Genomic DNA, 15,972 nt, shown 5'->3' with positions numbered 1-15,972 from the left:
CCGGGGGGAAAAGAGCGAGACCCCGTCAAAAAAAAAAAAAAAAAAAAAAAAAGGCCAGGCAGGGTGGGAAGGGGCACAGAGGCAGGGGCCGCTCCGTTTATGTGACTGCATCCACATCGTCATGCAGCACCACAGCTAAAGGTGCAGTACAGCCAACAGTGCTCCCACCTAGAGGGCCAAGAACTTTCTCCAGTGGAGATGCAGCCCAAGGAACTGGCCCTTGCCCCAAGACCAGAGTCCGTCAGAGATCCGGGGCAGGGGGGCCCCATGGCTGGCTTGCTGTTGGTCAGCCAGAAGGGGTGCTTTCTACACCCGCTGCCTCCCCAACCTTTGTCAGATAACGACAGATGTCTCCCCACACCACAAGGTTTCACACCGTGAAAATTACCAGTGGACGCATCCCCTCTGGGACAGAAACCTGGCAGGGGCTGGAGACCAGAGGTGTGACCCAGGGAAACCACCTGGCAAAAGTAACAACATCTGGCTGGGCACGGTGGCTCATGGCACTTTGGGAGGCTGAGGTAGACAGCTCATCTGAGGTCAGGAGTTCAAGACCAGCCTTGCCAACATGATGAAACCCTGTCTCTACTAAAAATACAAAAAATTAGTTTGGTGTGGTGGCGCACGCCTGTAGTCCCAGCTACTTGGAAAGCTGAGGCAGAATTGCTTGAACCCGGGAGGCGGAGGTTGCAGTGAGCCAAGATCACTCCACTGCACTCCAACTTGGGCGATAAAGAGGATTCCGTCTTGGAAAAAAAAAAAAAAAAAAAAAAGGTGGCAACATCTGAACCTCAGACAAGCACTTCCTGTGTGCCCTCAATTTAGGCCTAAACTCTGTCCATAAACTTCGGACCATCTGTAAACCCACCACCAAGGAAGAGCAAATGACACAAACTTGGCACAACGCCCACAAGATCACAGATCCAAACAGCTGTCTCAGAGGGTTTTGAGTGTTGTTTCACAGGCCTTAAGTCCAGGTCCACCCAGCCCGCATCCCCTCTGGTATACAAACCTGGTAGGGGCTGGGACTGGAGGTGTGACCCAGGGAAGCCAGGTAAAGTGCACACTCTAGGATTTAAGACAGGGTTTGTTTTCCTTTTGGGGGTCACTCAGCACAGAAGAGGCCAACTTTAGATTCCACAAATTTGTTCTGGGGTTTTCCAGCAGCATTTTATTTATTTTTGAGACGGAGTCTCACTCTGTCACCCAGGCTGGAGTGTAGTGGTGCAATCTCGGCTCACTGCAAGCTCTGCCTCCTAGGTTCACACCATTCTCCTGCCTCAGCCTCCAGAGTCGCTGGGACTACAGGTGCCTGCCACCACGACCGGCTAATTTTTTGTATTTTTAGTAGAGAAGGGGTTTCACCGTGTTAGCCAGGATGGTCTCGATCTCCTGACCTCGTGATCCACCCGCCTCGGCCTCCCAAAGTGCTGGGATTACAGACGTGAGCCACCGCGCCTGGCCATTTTATTTTTTAGAGACAGGGTTTCCCTCTGTCGCCCAGGCTGGATGCAGTGGCACCATCATGGCTCACTGCAGCCTCAACCTCTCAGATTCAAGTGATCCTCCCACCTCAGCCTCTCGACCAGCAGGGACTACAGGCGTGCACTACTACCCCAGCTAATTTTTTTTTTTTTTTTTTTGAGACAGAGTCTCGCTCTGTCATCCAGGCTGGAGTGCAGTGGCGCGATCTTGGCTCACTGCAAGCTCTGCCTCCCGGGTTCAAGTCATTCTCCTGCCTCAGGCTCCCGAGTAGCAGGGACTGCAGGCACCCGCCACCACGCCTGGCTAATCTTTTATATTGTTAGTAGAGACAGGGTTTCACCATGTTAGCCAAGATGGTCTCGATCTTTAACCTCGTGATCCGTCCACCTCGGCCTCCCAATGTGTTGGGATTACAGGTGTGAGCCACCATGCTCGCCTACACCGGCTAATTTTTTAACTTTTTATAGCGACAGGGGTCTCGCTATGTTGCTCAGGCTGGTCTCAAACTCCTGGGCTCAAGTGATCCTCCCACCTTGGCCTCCCAGTGTTAGGATTACAGGTGTGGGCCACCATGTCTAGTCTGAAATAATTTTGGAACCTCTCCTCTCCTCCCTTGGGAGGGCTGACTGAGGATGAAGAAACCATGGTTCTTTCCTGGCCCAATGTATGTACTTTCAGAACCAAAGGGCACCAGTCCGTGCAGAGGACTCCAAAGACCATCCACAGAAATCTGGGCAGGGCTTTCTGGAGGGTGGCCTGTTGGGAAGAACCTGGCCCTTTCCTAACAGTCAGCTCTTCTCACACCTGAGCTGGTGCCAACAGCCAGAGGGAAGAGCCTGCTCCTGCCACAGGGCACCAAGGTCGTACCTGTGTGTAGCTGGGACTACAGCAGGAAGTTCTAGCTCTGGGTAAAAACTAGACACGTTCCCACTGCATATGCAGTAGATGGTAGACAAATCATTAATCATCAGAACAAAAAACTTTTTTTAAACATCAGAGAAATACATGTGACAATCCTATGATTTTTTTTTCTCTGAACAGACTACTAAGTCCAGCCAATAACTGGCTTCTAGTGGAGTCTTAATAGCTCAAGACCTATGAGGCTACTTAAACCAAAGGAAGAACCCTTTTTTAAACTACCATCTTGGGCTGGGCACGGTGGCTCACGCCTGTAATTCCAGCACTTTGGGAAGCCAAGGTGGGTGGATCACCTGAGGTCAGGAGTTCCAAACCAGCCTGGCAACCATGGTGACACCCATCTCTACTAAAAATACAAAAAAATTAGCTGGGTGTGGTGGCAGGCGCCTCTAATCTCAGCTATTTGGGAGGCTAAAGCAGGAGAATCGCTTGAACCTGGGAGGTGGAGGTTGCAGTGAGCTATCATGCCATTGCACTCCAGCCTGGGCAACAAGAGCAAAACTCTGTCTAAAAAAAAAAAAAAAAGAAGCCTACCATCTTTAGGACAGGGGTTGGCAAACTATGATCCACGGGCCAAATCTAGCCCACTGCCTGATTCTGTATGGCTTCTAGCATGAAGAATGATTTTTACAGATGAACATTTGCAAGAGGCTTGATGACAGGGAACACGAATGAATCCCAATTAAAGTACATGTTATCTCCTAGAAGAACTCCAATCCTCATGTTAGTGGGCCAATAACATTATAAATAAACAGAACTCTACTTTGAATTTCACCAATTACAAATTTGGGAAATCTGTTTTCTCTCAGAATATAAGTACTCACACAATGTCCTCAGATTTTGCCTCTTGGCCTGCAAAGCCTATATATTTACTAATTTAGGCCCTTTTAGAAAAAGTTTGCCGACCCCTGCTTTAGGATGTCAATTAGAACCCCAAAGCATCTAAAACATTAAATTCTGTCCCTAATATGCCAAGAGGAAGAAGAGTACAGCCTGTTAAATATTAACGCACACTTTTTTTTTTATTATATTAAAATCAGGCAATGGTCTGACAATAAAAAGGCTGTTTATGGAATACTGTTATGTTAAACTTCACTTACAGGATGTTAAATCCTTAGAACTAAGGTTTTCCCCCCGGAAAAAGATTAATGGAAACATCAATTGCTTTTCAGACTTGATAGTTGCTGCTTCAAAAGGTGGTTTTACACAAATACTAAATTAAAAAAAAAAAAACCTTTAGTACACAATGAATTGCTTTTATTTCGGTATGCATCCACATTTCAGCATTTAGTGGTCCTGAACAGCAAGTGGAAAGATGCAGCAATTTGCTAGGAGGTCAAGCCCACCAATTTCGGGGATCTGCTGTGCACACCGGGTTCCTTCTTAATCCCTGCTGAGGATCTTGGGAAGCAGCAGCAGCACCAAAACCAAGGCATGCACCGGATTCAAGGTTCTTTTTGTTCCAGTTGTCAGATTCCAAACTAGACCCCAATGGATTGCAAGGATGACCAAATGAAAGCCCTGTTTAAAACTTCTTCAATTTTTAAAAGCAAAACAATTATAGGAAAGTAAAACAATTCAGAGGGATCATGTGTGCTTACAAGTGTCTTCATGTGGTCTTTCTCCAAGTTCAACCACCAAGGACTCCAAGAGCTGGCAGGTCTGAGTAACCCTGGTGACTATTCTTTTCACCTTATCAAAACCTGAGCTAAAAACAATGCATCAGCTGATGACAGCAGAGGGTGGCAGGGCTGAGGCCCCATTATTCATTTCCCAGGCTGGTGGACAGTGAGTGAGTACGGTTCCAAAACTAAACAAGGGAGGTCAGCGACTCTTTCCAACCTTACCTGATGGCTTCTGGCCAAAGCAAGGAAGTGTCATGGAAGGTGTTGAGTGGTGACGGTGCAAAAAGGAACTTGAGGAGGAGGGAGAAAAAGCAGCACCCCTCGATAAAGGTGGGGGAGAGAAGATATGGGGAAAGCCCTGAATTCCTCACCAAAGGCCAATCTCAGAGGGGAGCGGAGGGGTTACAATCTATGCTTCGGCCAAGGGTGGGAGTGGAGGAGTGTGGGAATAGGATGATGGCTTGGAAGGGACATCATTTAAGACTTAAAGAAACCAGGGGTGCAGGCGAAGCACCCCACACACCTAGCAGTAGTCCCACAGGCTGCGACCTGAAACCTTCACATCTACTCTAACAAGCCCCCCAGGCTAGAGGGCTGTTGTTGCAGGGAGGGTGGGAGGCGGGAGGGTAAGGGGAGAAGGCAGAGACCCCAGGCCGTGTAATCAGCAGCAAGGTGATTGTGTGATGTGTCTTTTCACAGTTAAGTTAGATGTGCCCCACCAGTTATGATGGGAATCAATTTAAATAGACTTTCTTGATCCCAGAAGTTCAACTACGTGGACAGTGGTTACACTTGACAGGATGATTTGTTATAGCACAACTTATATATTTCAAATGGACAAAAAATTAGTATCATTTACAGTATCTTAAGATAAATTTCCTTTGAATGGGAGCTTCCTTTCCAGTACTTTGAGGTCTACAAGACGTATCTAGAAAATTTACTACTGTGGAAAATGAAGACTGCTTAAATCGAATGGGGGGGAAGGGGAAGGGCCTGTGGTTTTTCTTTTTGATTAATTGCTGTAACACTGTCCTTCGGGTGGCTGAGGGAGTTTCATATTTTCTTTAGACATCATTAGGCGCCGAAGCTCTTGCAGGACAACTTTGATGCTATATGAATTCTGCCATTTTGCTAGCACTGATATGGCTCTTGGGTCCACCTACAACAAGGCAAACAAAAGCAAATTACTCTCAGACTCTCAAACAAAACAGCTATATGCTGGGGCTAAGCTAAGATGCAAACTAGAGTAAGATGTACTTTTCAAGTTGAACCTGCTGCTAATCCTGATACCTTACACGAAAAATACCTACCTGCTGGAGTCCTCCCTCCAGGCAGCCTGCCTTTCCCGTTTGTGTCCTGAACGCTTACTATCTGGGATAAGGAAACGGTGGTACTGACACTTGGTGAGACTCAACCCAGCCCTACTTGGCTCCACAACAATGGCTGCAGCTGGGCTGGCTGCTGCCGTGCTCAGGGCCTGTCCTCTTCACTGCGCCCAGGTAGTGGGGACAGATGTGCATGCAGGGCAGTACGGACAGCCAAGGCAAAGGGTGGCCAGGACCCGTGCTCTAGTGACAAGGGTCTGCCACAGAGCCAGTGCCTCTCAGATTAGGGCAGCATTTCCCAAAATAAATTCCCCAAAGCATGGGTTGAGTTCTGGGCTCAGGACTTTAGGTGGAACTCAGATTCAGGATTAAACACCGAACACACTGTAACGAAGCTCATCTCTTTTCAATTTTCCAGTCTTCTGAGTATCTCAAAGATGAAGGCTTGGTGTGATGTTAATGTGTAGCATCCCTTCAACACTTGCAGGAGAGCAGACCTCAAAAGCTCAAAGCCTTTGGGTAAATGACACATGGAGTCAAGATTTATTAACATTGCTCTGTTTTTATAATATTTATTGTTGCCATTATTGCCCAGTTATGAGAACTGAGACAGGTTTTCCATTTATGGTAGTAAAAATAAAAAAGCAAGGCAATTAAAGGAAAAAAATATTACGTGCCAGTGGTTCACAAATAAGGCCCAGGGGGTAAAGGTGTAGCCCTGGGCAAGATCTTCTATGTCTGTGCCTCAGTTTCCTCATCTCTACCTCATCGGGATGGCATGAGGACTGAAAGAGCTCATATCTCAAAGTGACCAGTACAGAACTAGCCCAGGGTAAAGTGCTATATGAGTGATCGCCAGATATAATTGGGAAACAGGCCCCACCCGAAATCTGTGCTCCTATGCACAGTGATACAGTTTATCAACAAATAACCCAAGAACATACGGAATTGGGCCCAGTCTAAAAGCTCCTGATGTTAAGTACAAAGCAACTGTCAACCCCAAGGAACAAGTGGGGCAGAAAAAACAACTTACCACTCCATTAGAACTATTTACTCCATTCATATTAATTTTTGTTACAAATCTTACAAAGGGGGGTGCTTCTGGGTATTTAGGTCCACATTCTATTTTAAGGCTGTATATTCGGTTTTCATAAATTGTCTGGAAAAAAAGGGTACAGAGATGTCACGCAATTACAACAAAGCATTCAAAAAGGTAGAGCCTGTGAAACCCCATTTATCCCTGACTGGAGAACTGGTACATCTGCTTCCAGCATGGAGTCTACTTGTTCTGTGGTAGGCCAGCAGTTCTAAACTAGTTCCTATACTAGTTTATATGACTTCCAGGCCTTAGGGGAATAAAAAGAAGATGAAGCATTTAAGCTAGTACCAGTGAAGTTTTAAGTTAATATTATGTCTAATCAGAGGGACCTGTTTTTATGTTAATTTCTCTACTTTGCAGTCCTTCTCTGGGGAATGGTAAGAGGCACTCTCCATTCTAGGAAGCCAAGTTAAATGTCCACTCACCAGGCTCATCAGCCAATCAGTTAAATACCACTATGTGGTATTAAAGCGCAGAGCAGGCCACTGCTTTAGAGAACCTCAAAATTCAGACAAGATGAGGGAGGGGTGCAGACCCAGAGCTGCTTCCCCCTTCTCCATCACTCCGGGGTTAGGCACTGAGTAAGGGATTTCAGTGGGGGTGTTCCACCCCTCCCTGCAGTCTTTTTTTTTTTTTTGGTAGTCTGACCTGAGAGATTACTGGCATTCAGTGGGTGAGGTGGCACAGGGAAAAACAGTTTTTTTTTTTTGAGACGGAGTTTTGCTCTTGTTGCCCAGGCTGGAGTGCAGTGGTGTAGTCTCGGCTCACCACAATCTCTGCCTCCCGGGTTCAAGAGATTCTCCTGCCTCCTGAGTAGCTGGGATTACAAGCATGTGCCACCATGGCTGGATAATTTTGTACTTTTAGTAGAGATGGGGTTTCTCCATGTTGGTCAGGCTGGTCTCCAACTCCTGACCTTAGTTGATCCGCCCACCTCGGCCTCCCAAAGCGCTGGGATTACAGGCGTGAGCCACCACACCCAGCCAAAAACAGTCCTTCTTAAAAGGCTAACTGTTGAGGCTTCTTAAAAGGCTTTTGTTGAGAAACACTGAAAAGTCCAACCCCCTACGTCAATAATCTCTTCATTGTACCGTCTAACCCATGAGCAGTGAGACGCGCTCTGCTGCCCGACTGTTCGTTCGGCTTGGAGCACCCTGCCCGCACCTGAAATGCCTTGCAACCCTGAAGACCCAGCTCAAACACCACCTAGTCCCTATCTTTCTGTCCCATATGAAGTCACACTGCTATCACATGTGTCTGAAGACCACACTGAAGGGTGATGTCTCCCAGTTAAGAGTAGCCCCCTCAAAGGCACGAGCTCCCCTCTCTGCGGGTTCCCCTCTCAGGCATCAGCGCCCTCTCCTCAGTAAAGGAGTCTTGTACCGCGCAAGTCAATTGCTCCGGTGCAAAGAGCGGCATCTAGTGGTCTTTAGGGAGAATAAATCAGAGGATGTGATTTAAACCCTTAATTCAGAAGGCATTCATAATATACCCATGGAAACTTTTCTTGTCCACAGGGATCCCTAACTATAACCAAACCAAAACTGTGAATTTCTACCTACCCTCAACCTGCCCTCTTCTTCCTCAGTAAGTGACATCAGCATCTACCCAGTTAGCTAGAGCAAAAATCTAGCAGGCAACCCAATTCCCCTTTCCCTTACCCTCTACCTGCCAGCGGTCAGAAGGTCCCACTGTTCTACCTCTGAAAGAGACCCTGTATCTGTCCACTTTCCTCCACCACCGTCACCTCTTCTGAACTCCCCCAAGTCTTCCTCTCTTGCTGCCGGCACAGCAGCCAGAAGACGGACATCTTCAAAACAGGAAGCTGTCTCTGCTGGCTTAACCCTCTGACAGCTCCTAGTGACCTGAAGAGGAAGCCAAAGTTCCCAGACTGACCTGGGAAAGCCGTAACTTCCTCTTCTTTTACTCTTCTCCCTCCCCTGCCCACCATTCCTCTTCAAGCTTGCCAAGTGCTCTCTACCTTGGGGCTCTCACCCCAGCTGCTTCTTCTTGGAAGTCCTCCCAATCCCCTCAGCCCCTCCCAACCGAGGCTCAATTAGGCATCAGACACCCTCACTAAACAAGGAAAAAGGAGGGTGGGGGCCTTGACAGGGGCCCTCAACTGAATTGGTACTTAAATGTTTGTTGAATGAATGTTTATCTTCACACTTTTATGTTATAAAATAACACCTCATTGCAATTAAGGTGTTTCCTCAAAGAAAAAAAAAAAAAATCCCTCAGTACACAGAATAAGTAGGAAGCAAACAAAGGCATGACTCACATACAGATTTATGGAAAATATGAGAGATCCATCTTCAGAACCTATCATAGTCTCCATCAACAACTACATACTCAGTGTCGACTGAATGGATCCTGAATGGAGCAAAATTATACTCCTTGGTTTTGTCACACAATTCAAGGATGAAATTCCTTACAGTTTAAGAAATCAAATTTCTCACCACTGATGTTCATCTGGTAATTTCACTGGAACACAGTAAAACAAACAAACAAACAAACAAAAAAGCCTCAAGTCAAGTGATCCCACACACATACCTGAAGGGTCATTTAAAAGCCCCAAGCTAAGGCTGGGTGTGGTGGCTCACGCCTGTAATCCCAACACTTTGGGAGGCTGAGGCAGGCGGATCACGAGGTCAGGAGATGGAGACCATCCTGGCTAACACGGTGAAACCCTATCTCTACTAAAAATACAAAAAATTAGCTAGGCGTGGCGGCGGGTGCCTGTAGTCCCAGCTACTCGGGAGGCTGAGGCAGGAGAATGGTGTGAACCCGGGGGGCGGAGCTTGCAGTGAGCCGAGATTGCGCCACTGCACTCCAGCCTGGGCGACAGAGTGAGACTCCGTCTCAAAAAAAAAAAAAAGAAAAAGAAAAAGAAAAAAAAAGCCCCAAGCTAAGGCTGGGGGCGGTGGCTCATGACTGTAATCCCATCACTTTGGGGGGCCGAGGCAGGTGGTCAGGAGTTCGAGACCCACCTGGCCAACATGATGAAACCCTGTCTCTACTAAAAATACAAAAATTAGCCAGGCATAGTGACAGGTGCCTGTAGTCCCAGCTACCCGGGAGGCTGAGACAGGCGAACGCTTAAATCTGGGAGGTGGAAGCTGCAGTGAGCCGAGATTGTACCACTGCACTCCAGCTTGGGTGACAGAGCAACACTGTGTCTTAAGAAAAAAAAAAAAAAAAAAGCACCAAGCTAGACTTTAATAGAAAACAGGGTTACAGGGTTTCTGGTTTTTTTCTTTTATTTTGTTCATGAGTGCTCCAGGGACCTGCTAAAACAGTTTCAGCAAAGGAAATGTACCTGAAGAATTGCTGGAACATTCTGTGTCTGTGAGAAATACTGCTCTTAAGATTCATTATTTCATCATGAAACAAACACTTTCCACTTTGTTGATATGGCTCATGCTTTGTGGAGCCATTTGGCAGTGCTCACCAACATGTGAAATGAGCATGCTCAGACCAGCAGGCCCCTTCCTAGCAATTTCCTTCAGAGAGATGCATACTTGTGCACAAAATGTGAAGCACTGTCTGCAATAGCAAAAATAACTACAATCTACATGTCTACTTGCAAGGGACTATATGAACATGGCATATTCATATAACCCAGAGACTTCGTAGCCTTCTCAAAGGCCGAGGGTACACACACACTCACATGAAAGACTGGCAAAACACGGTACCAGGTATTGACAGTACATTGTAGGATATGTATAACATATAGAAGCAGGCCTACACTTTCTTCCAATTCTGGGTATATTTGTGTGCACACAGGCTACTTCATCCATTAGGCACTACAGGCCCAGAGCCTGGAGATTACAAATTTTTCCTGGGTCAAATGTATATATATGAGATAACCCCAGTCTAATCATTAAAAAATAAAAATAAAAAGTCAAATTCCAACAGAGAGACAGTCTACAAAATATCTGACCAGTACTCCTCAAAACAGCCAAGGACATCAAAAACAAGAAAAACCTGAGAAATGTCATTGTCACGAGGAGCTAGAAATATGACGACTAAGTGTAATGTGGTATCTTGGATGGGATTCTGGAACAAAACACAGACATAAGTAAAAACTTAAGAACACCTGAATAAAGTATGGACTTTAGTTAATAATAATGTATTAACATTGGTTTATTGGTTGTGACAAAGGTACCATACTAACATAAGATGCTAGCAACAAGGAAAAGGTAGTACAGGAAGTACCACCTTTGCAACTTTTCTATAAGCCTGTAAGTATTGGAAAATAAAATTTGTTTTAAAAATGTATGAGCTAGGCTAGGCACAGTGACTCATGCCTGTAATCTCAGCACTTTGGTAGGCCAAGACAGGAGAACTGCGTGAGCCTAGGAGTTCGAGACCAGCCTGGGCAACAAAGTGAGACCTCGTCTCTACAAAAAGTAAAAAAAATTAGCCAGGCGTGGTGGTGCACCTGTGGTCTTGGCTACTTGGGAGGCTGAGGCAGGAGGATTACTTGAGCCCAGGAGGTGAAGGCTGCAGTGAGCTGTGATTGTGTCACTGCACTCCAGCCTGGGTGACAGAATGAGACCCTACCTTAAAAAAAAAAAAAAAAGAAATACGAGAAAAGGAATAAGGTATTAATTACAAAATTATGCAAAGAAAATTACAAAATCTAAACATATAAAAAGGAAACATTAGGTCAACTAGTCACCTGCTATTCAGTTTGAATCTTACGTAGTTATATACAAATTATGTTTAATGTACAATGTGGGTACATGCTATGTTAGAATGCAAATCACTGTTACTGCTGGGGAGAAGAGTAGGGATATGGCAGTTAGGGTAAGTCAGGAAAAAAGACTCCACACTAGGTTTTATAACAGAATTTAATATAAGACATTGGTTAAACAGGCGTCAGTAGACTGGAAATGCTAAAAGGGAATCTAAGCTAACACAGATGTAATAAACGAAATGAAGCAGGATGGAAACTCTTAAGGCAGTGGGGACTAAGCTGGAGTTTACTGGGGTTGGAGGCTAAGGAAGAGGTCTGCAGAGCTGAACTCAGATCTCTGAGGAGGGGGTGCTGCCTGGCTGCTGCTAGAACTTCCAAGGAAGGGGCCTGGCGGGATGTGATGAGGCTGGTTTTGTGACTGTCCCCAAAAAGCTGGAGACTGAAACCCACTGCTGATGCCAGGATGAAGGGCTGTTACCAGGGTGGTACAGACAGAACAAACAGGCAAACAAGACACAGCAAATCCCTTTTCCCTTCCCCATGCCTTTCAGGCTCTCTCTTGTGTCCCTGACTGGTGGAACCTTAAGAGGAAGCCAGCTGACAAAGGAAAAGTGTAGTGTGCAGAGTCCCACCCCAGCATCCAAAGTAGAGAGAAGCGGGCTTGGAGCTTCCTAACCAGCACCAGCAGGCACCTCTCTGCACAGCAACGAGACACAATTATCCTTTGTACAGAGACTCTCCCTCTTCCCACCACTCATGGTATCCTTCTGAGTAAGCACAGGACCCATCTCTAGGCAATATTAAGTTTTCACTTCTCTAGTTAGGTTGTAGAATATTTGGGTGACACTCAGACTTAAGGACTGAATGGTCAAATTAACCACATGATCCTAATATAAAATAAAAAGGAGGAGGCATTTGCCCCTTCATATTTGCTTGCCGTTCCTTTAGGTATCACCCCAGTATGAGTCCCCTCACCTTGGCAGCAAGAGCTGGTTTTGGGCTTCAGTGTCTTTTGTACTCCCCCAACCAGCCTTGCCCTTGCCCCGTGGGTGCCAGCAGCAGCAGAGGGGGCACCTTTTTCCCAAGTGCCAGGTTCTGACAGCCCAAGCTTCCTCTCCTGGCCTCCCAACCCCAGGGGGTGGTTACTGTTTCTGCAGCGGTATCTGTGTTCTCACAGTGTGCCTTCTTTGATTTTTTAGTCCAACTTAAATTTGATCAACTTCCTATATTATCTCTGTTGCCTAGTATTGGGTATAGATCCAAAGGAAATTAAATCAGTATCTCAAAGAGATAGCTCTTTGCAGCTATTCACAATAGCCAATATATGGAAACAACTTAAATGTCCTAGAGAAAATATGGCATATATCACACAATGAAATATTATTCAGCCATAAATAAGAAATCCTGCCAGTTGGAGAATCGCTTGAACCCGGGAGGCGGAGGCTGCAGTTAGCCGAGATGGCGCCACTGCACGCCAGCCTAGGTGACAGTGCGAGACTTTGTCTCAAAAAAAAAAAAAGACAAAAAGAAATCTTGCCAGTCCTGACAATATGGATGAGCCTGAAGGACATTGCGCTAAGTGAAATAAGCCAGACACAGAAAGACAAAAACTGTATGATCTCACTTATATGTGGAATCTAAAAGTAGAACTCACAGAAGCAGAGAATAGAACAGTGGTTTACAGGGACCAGGGTGTAAGGGGAAATACTGGTCAAAGGGCACAAACTTTCAGTTATGAGTAAGTTCTGGGAATCTAATGTAAAACATGGTGACTACAGGTAATAATGCTGGATTGTTTACTTGAAATTTGGTAAAAGAGTACATCTTAAGTGTCCTTACCACAGACACAGACAGACACACATGGTAGCTACATGTAGTGATGGATGTGTTGATTAATTTGGTTGTGGTAATCATTACACAATGTATATGTATATCAAGTCATCACATTGTATACCTTGGATATATATAGTTTTTATCAATTACACCTTAATAAAGCTGGGAAAAAAAATTACCTTGTATGATTTCTCTTTTCCTGACTCACACAGAGTTAAAGCGGGACTAAGTTAACTTCTTATTCTATATCCTCTATATTGTCGGAAAAAAAATTTTTTTTTGAGACAAGAGTCTTGCTCTGTCACCCAGGTTGGAGTGCAGTGGTATGATCTTGGCCCACTGAAACCTCTGCCTCCTGGGTTCAAGCAATTCTCCCTCCTCAGCCTCCCGAGTAGCTGGGACTACAGGCGCACGCCACTATGCCCAGCTAAGTTTTATATTTTTAGTAGAGATGGGATTTCAACACGTTGGCCAGGCTGGTCTCAACTCCTGACCTCAAGTGATTCACCCGCCTAGGCCTCCCAAAGCGCTGGGATTACAGGCGTGAATCACCACGCCTGGGCTTTTGTCGTTAAAAATATTTACAAGAATATATTCATTAATTAGTCATATAACTGAAGGCTTTTATTTTTTTTTTTTAGACGGAGTCTTGCTCTTGTCGCCCAGGCTGGAGTGCTGTGGTGCAATCTCGGCTCACTGCAACCTCCACCTCCCGGGTTCAAGTGATTCTCCTGCCTCAGCCTCCTGAGTCAGGCACCTGCCACCGCGCCCAGCTAATTTTTATACTTTTTTAGTAGAGACAGGGTTTCGCCATATTGGCCAGGCTGGTCTTGAACTCCTGACCTCAGGTGATCTGCCCGCCTCGGCCTCCCAAAGTGCTGGAATTACAGGCGTGAGCCACCATGCCTGGCCTCAAAGCTTTTAAAAAAGAGATCAGTCAATAAGCACTGATATAGAAAGATGTCCACCATCTACCATCTATTAGGTGAAAAAAATTAAGTTGTAAAACATTATGCATAGGAAGATCTCATTTTTCTTAAAAAGATATATATTTACGTTTGCACACCCACAGCAAAAAATGGGTAGAAACACACCACACACCAACTTAAGTTTCATTCAATGGTGAGCGTAATGAATCAGAGAAAGGGTCACTTTCCTTTTACTTCCTACACCCCTGTAATTATGTTTGGTTCCTCTGAAGCATGGGTACCAGTACTTCAGGGTAAGTATGTGTATAAACACACATCCAGGCTCTAACCTACACATAAAACACTATTTTGGCTGGGTGTCGTGGCTCACACCTGTAATCCCAGCACTTTGGGAGACCAAGGTGGGCAGATCACCTGAGGTCAGGAGTTTGAGACCAGCCTGGCCAACATGGCAAAAACCTGTCTCTACTAAAAATACAAAAATTAGCCAGGCGTGGTGGTATGTGCCTGTAATCCCAGCTACTAGGAAGGGTGAGGCAGGAGAATCGCTCGAACCTAGGAGGCAGAGATTGCAGTGAGCTGAGATCATGCTACTGCACTCCAGTCTGGGCAACAGAGCAAGGTTCCATCTCAAAAAAAAAAAAAAAAAAACCAGAAAAAACACTATTTTGGAGAACCCCAGAGGCACAATAGTGCTTCTCAACGAGGGCAATTTTTGCCCCTCTGCTGGGAAGGGGAAGGGAGGATCAAGCACTGTCTAGACACATTTATGGTTGTTGCAATGGAGACGGGGTACTGCTGGCATCTAGTGAGTAGAGGCCAGGGATGCTGCTACACAGCCTACATGCACACACCTAGCACCCCCATGACAAAGAAAAGAACCAGCCCAATATGCCGAGGCTGAGAAACCCTGCTCTATATAACTTGACTATTGTTAGTACTTCTGTGGTCAAAGTAGAAATACTCCATGTCTAATGCTATGAACAGCCAGACATTTGCCAGAATTATGCAAGGAGTAGTTGGCTCAGAAGCTTTGTTTTTAGGCTTGCAGGATTTGCTTTTCTTTAAATAAAAACAAACAAACAAACAAAAAAGGTGGGGGCACTATTCAAACAGCACACATATATGACTAAAACATTCAAAGAGTACAGAAGGGTATATGGTAAAAAGTAAGTTTCCTTTCCACTCTAGCCCTAGCCAGCCAGCTCCCTTCTGAAGAAGACACTCACTGTCAGCAGCTTCTTTTCCATTCCTCCAGAGGTATTCTAAGCACACAGAAGCAGTGTATGCATGAGCTCTTCCTCTGCCCCCATGGCCCCCGACTCCAACTGGCAGCATACTCTGTCTCCTGCTTTATAATTTACTTTTTCACAATATCATGGAGATCATTCCATTTACTTCTTCACAATGTCAATGGAGATCATTCCATTTCAGCACACATAAATCTGTCTCATTGTTCAACAGCTAAACAGGAAATAATATGGTGTGCTCAAAGATGATGTTGTTTCCAATATTTTGCTACTACTGACAATGCTGCATGAAATAATTTTGTACACTGCCTTTGGGCAACACATTGAAGAGAAGCTGGAAAGTAAATTCCTAGAAGAATTCCTGGATCATATGGTACAAACCTTTGAAATTTTGATGGAAAACATTCTTTTGAGTAAAACAAAAACAAAAATATAATAGGGAGATGAGTTACTCAAGTGCTCTATTTAGATGCTGTAATAATTATGTGGATATTCGAGTTATATAGCAAACAGCTCATGTGTTAATCATAAAAGATTGGTCACAGGAAGTATCTACATGCAGATAGTTCCTTTTATGACTTAGTTTCTAACCTTGGGGAACCAGGATAATAAAAACTAAAGGGGTCAAAAGACAGTAACAAGTACTGGTGAGAATGTTGAGAATGGGAACTCTCAGGCATTGCTAGTAGGAATGTAAAATGGCGCAGTCGCTTTGGGAAACAGTTTGGCATTTCCTCCAAATGTTAAACACAGTTACCATATGATCCAGCAATTCCACTCCTAGGTATACACCCAGGGGAATTCAA

General features: G+C 45.3%; 1 protein-coding gene across 15 annotated transcripts in view; it reads right to left on the bottom strand.

Moving 5' to 3' along the window:
• Positions 1-3,638: 3,638 nt before the first annotated feature.
• UBE2V1 (ubiquitin conjugating enzyme E2 V1) overlaps positions 3,639-15,972 on the bottom strand; it is a 37,603-nt gene continuing 25,269 nt past the window's right edge. For 14 of the 15 annotated variants that reach the window (XM_025398638.1, XM_025398634.1, XM_025398635.1 and 11 more), the window contains 2 exons: positions 6,387-6,512; positions 3,639-5,187 (listed from right to left, as the gene is read on the bottom strand). In XM_025398638.1, coding sequence (XP_025254423.1) covers positions 5,041-5,187; positions 6,387-6,512 — 273 coding nt within the window. In that variant the 3' untranslated portion in view covers positions 3,639-5,040. The remainder of the gene's footprint in view (positions 5,188-6,386; positions 6,513-15,972) is intronic. The other variant, XM_025398633.1, reaches the window with a different exon arrangement.

The sequence above is a fragment of the Theropithecus gelada genome, chromosome 10 (assembly GCF_003255815.1).
Source record: "Theropithecus gelada isolate Dixy chromosome 10, Tgel_1.0, whole genome shotgun sequence".
Taxonomy (NCBI): Eukaryota; Metazoa; Chordata; class Mammalia; order Primates; family Cercopithecidae; genus Theropithecus; species Theropithecus gelada.
Note: the sequence above shows the minus strand (reverse complement) of the source record. Positions and strands in the feature narration are given on the sequence as shown.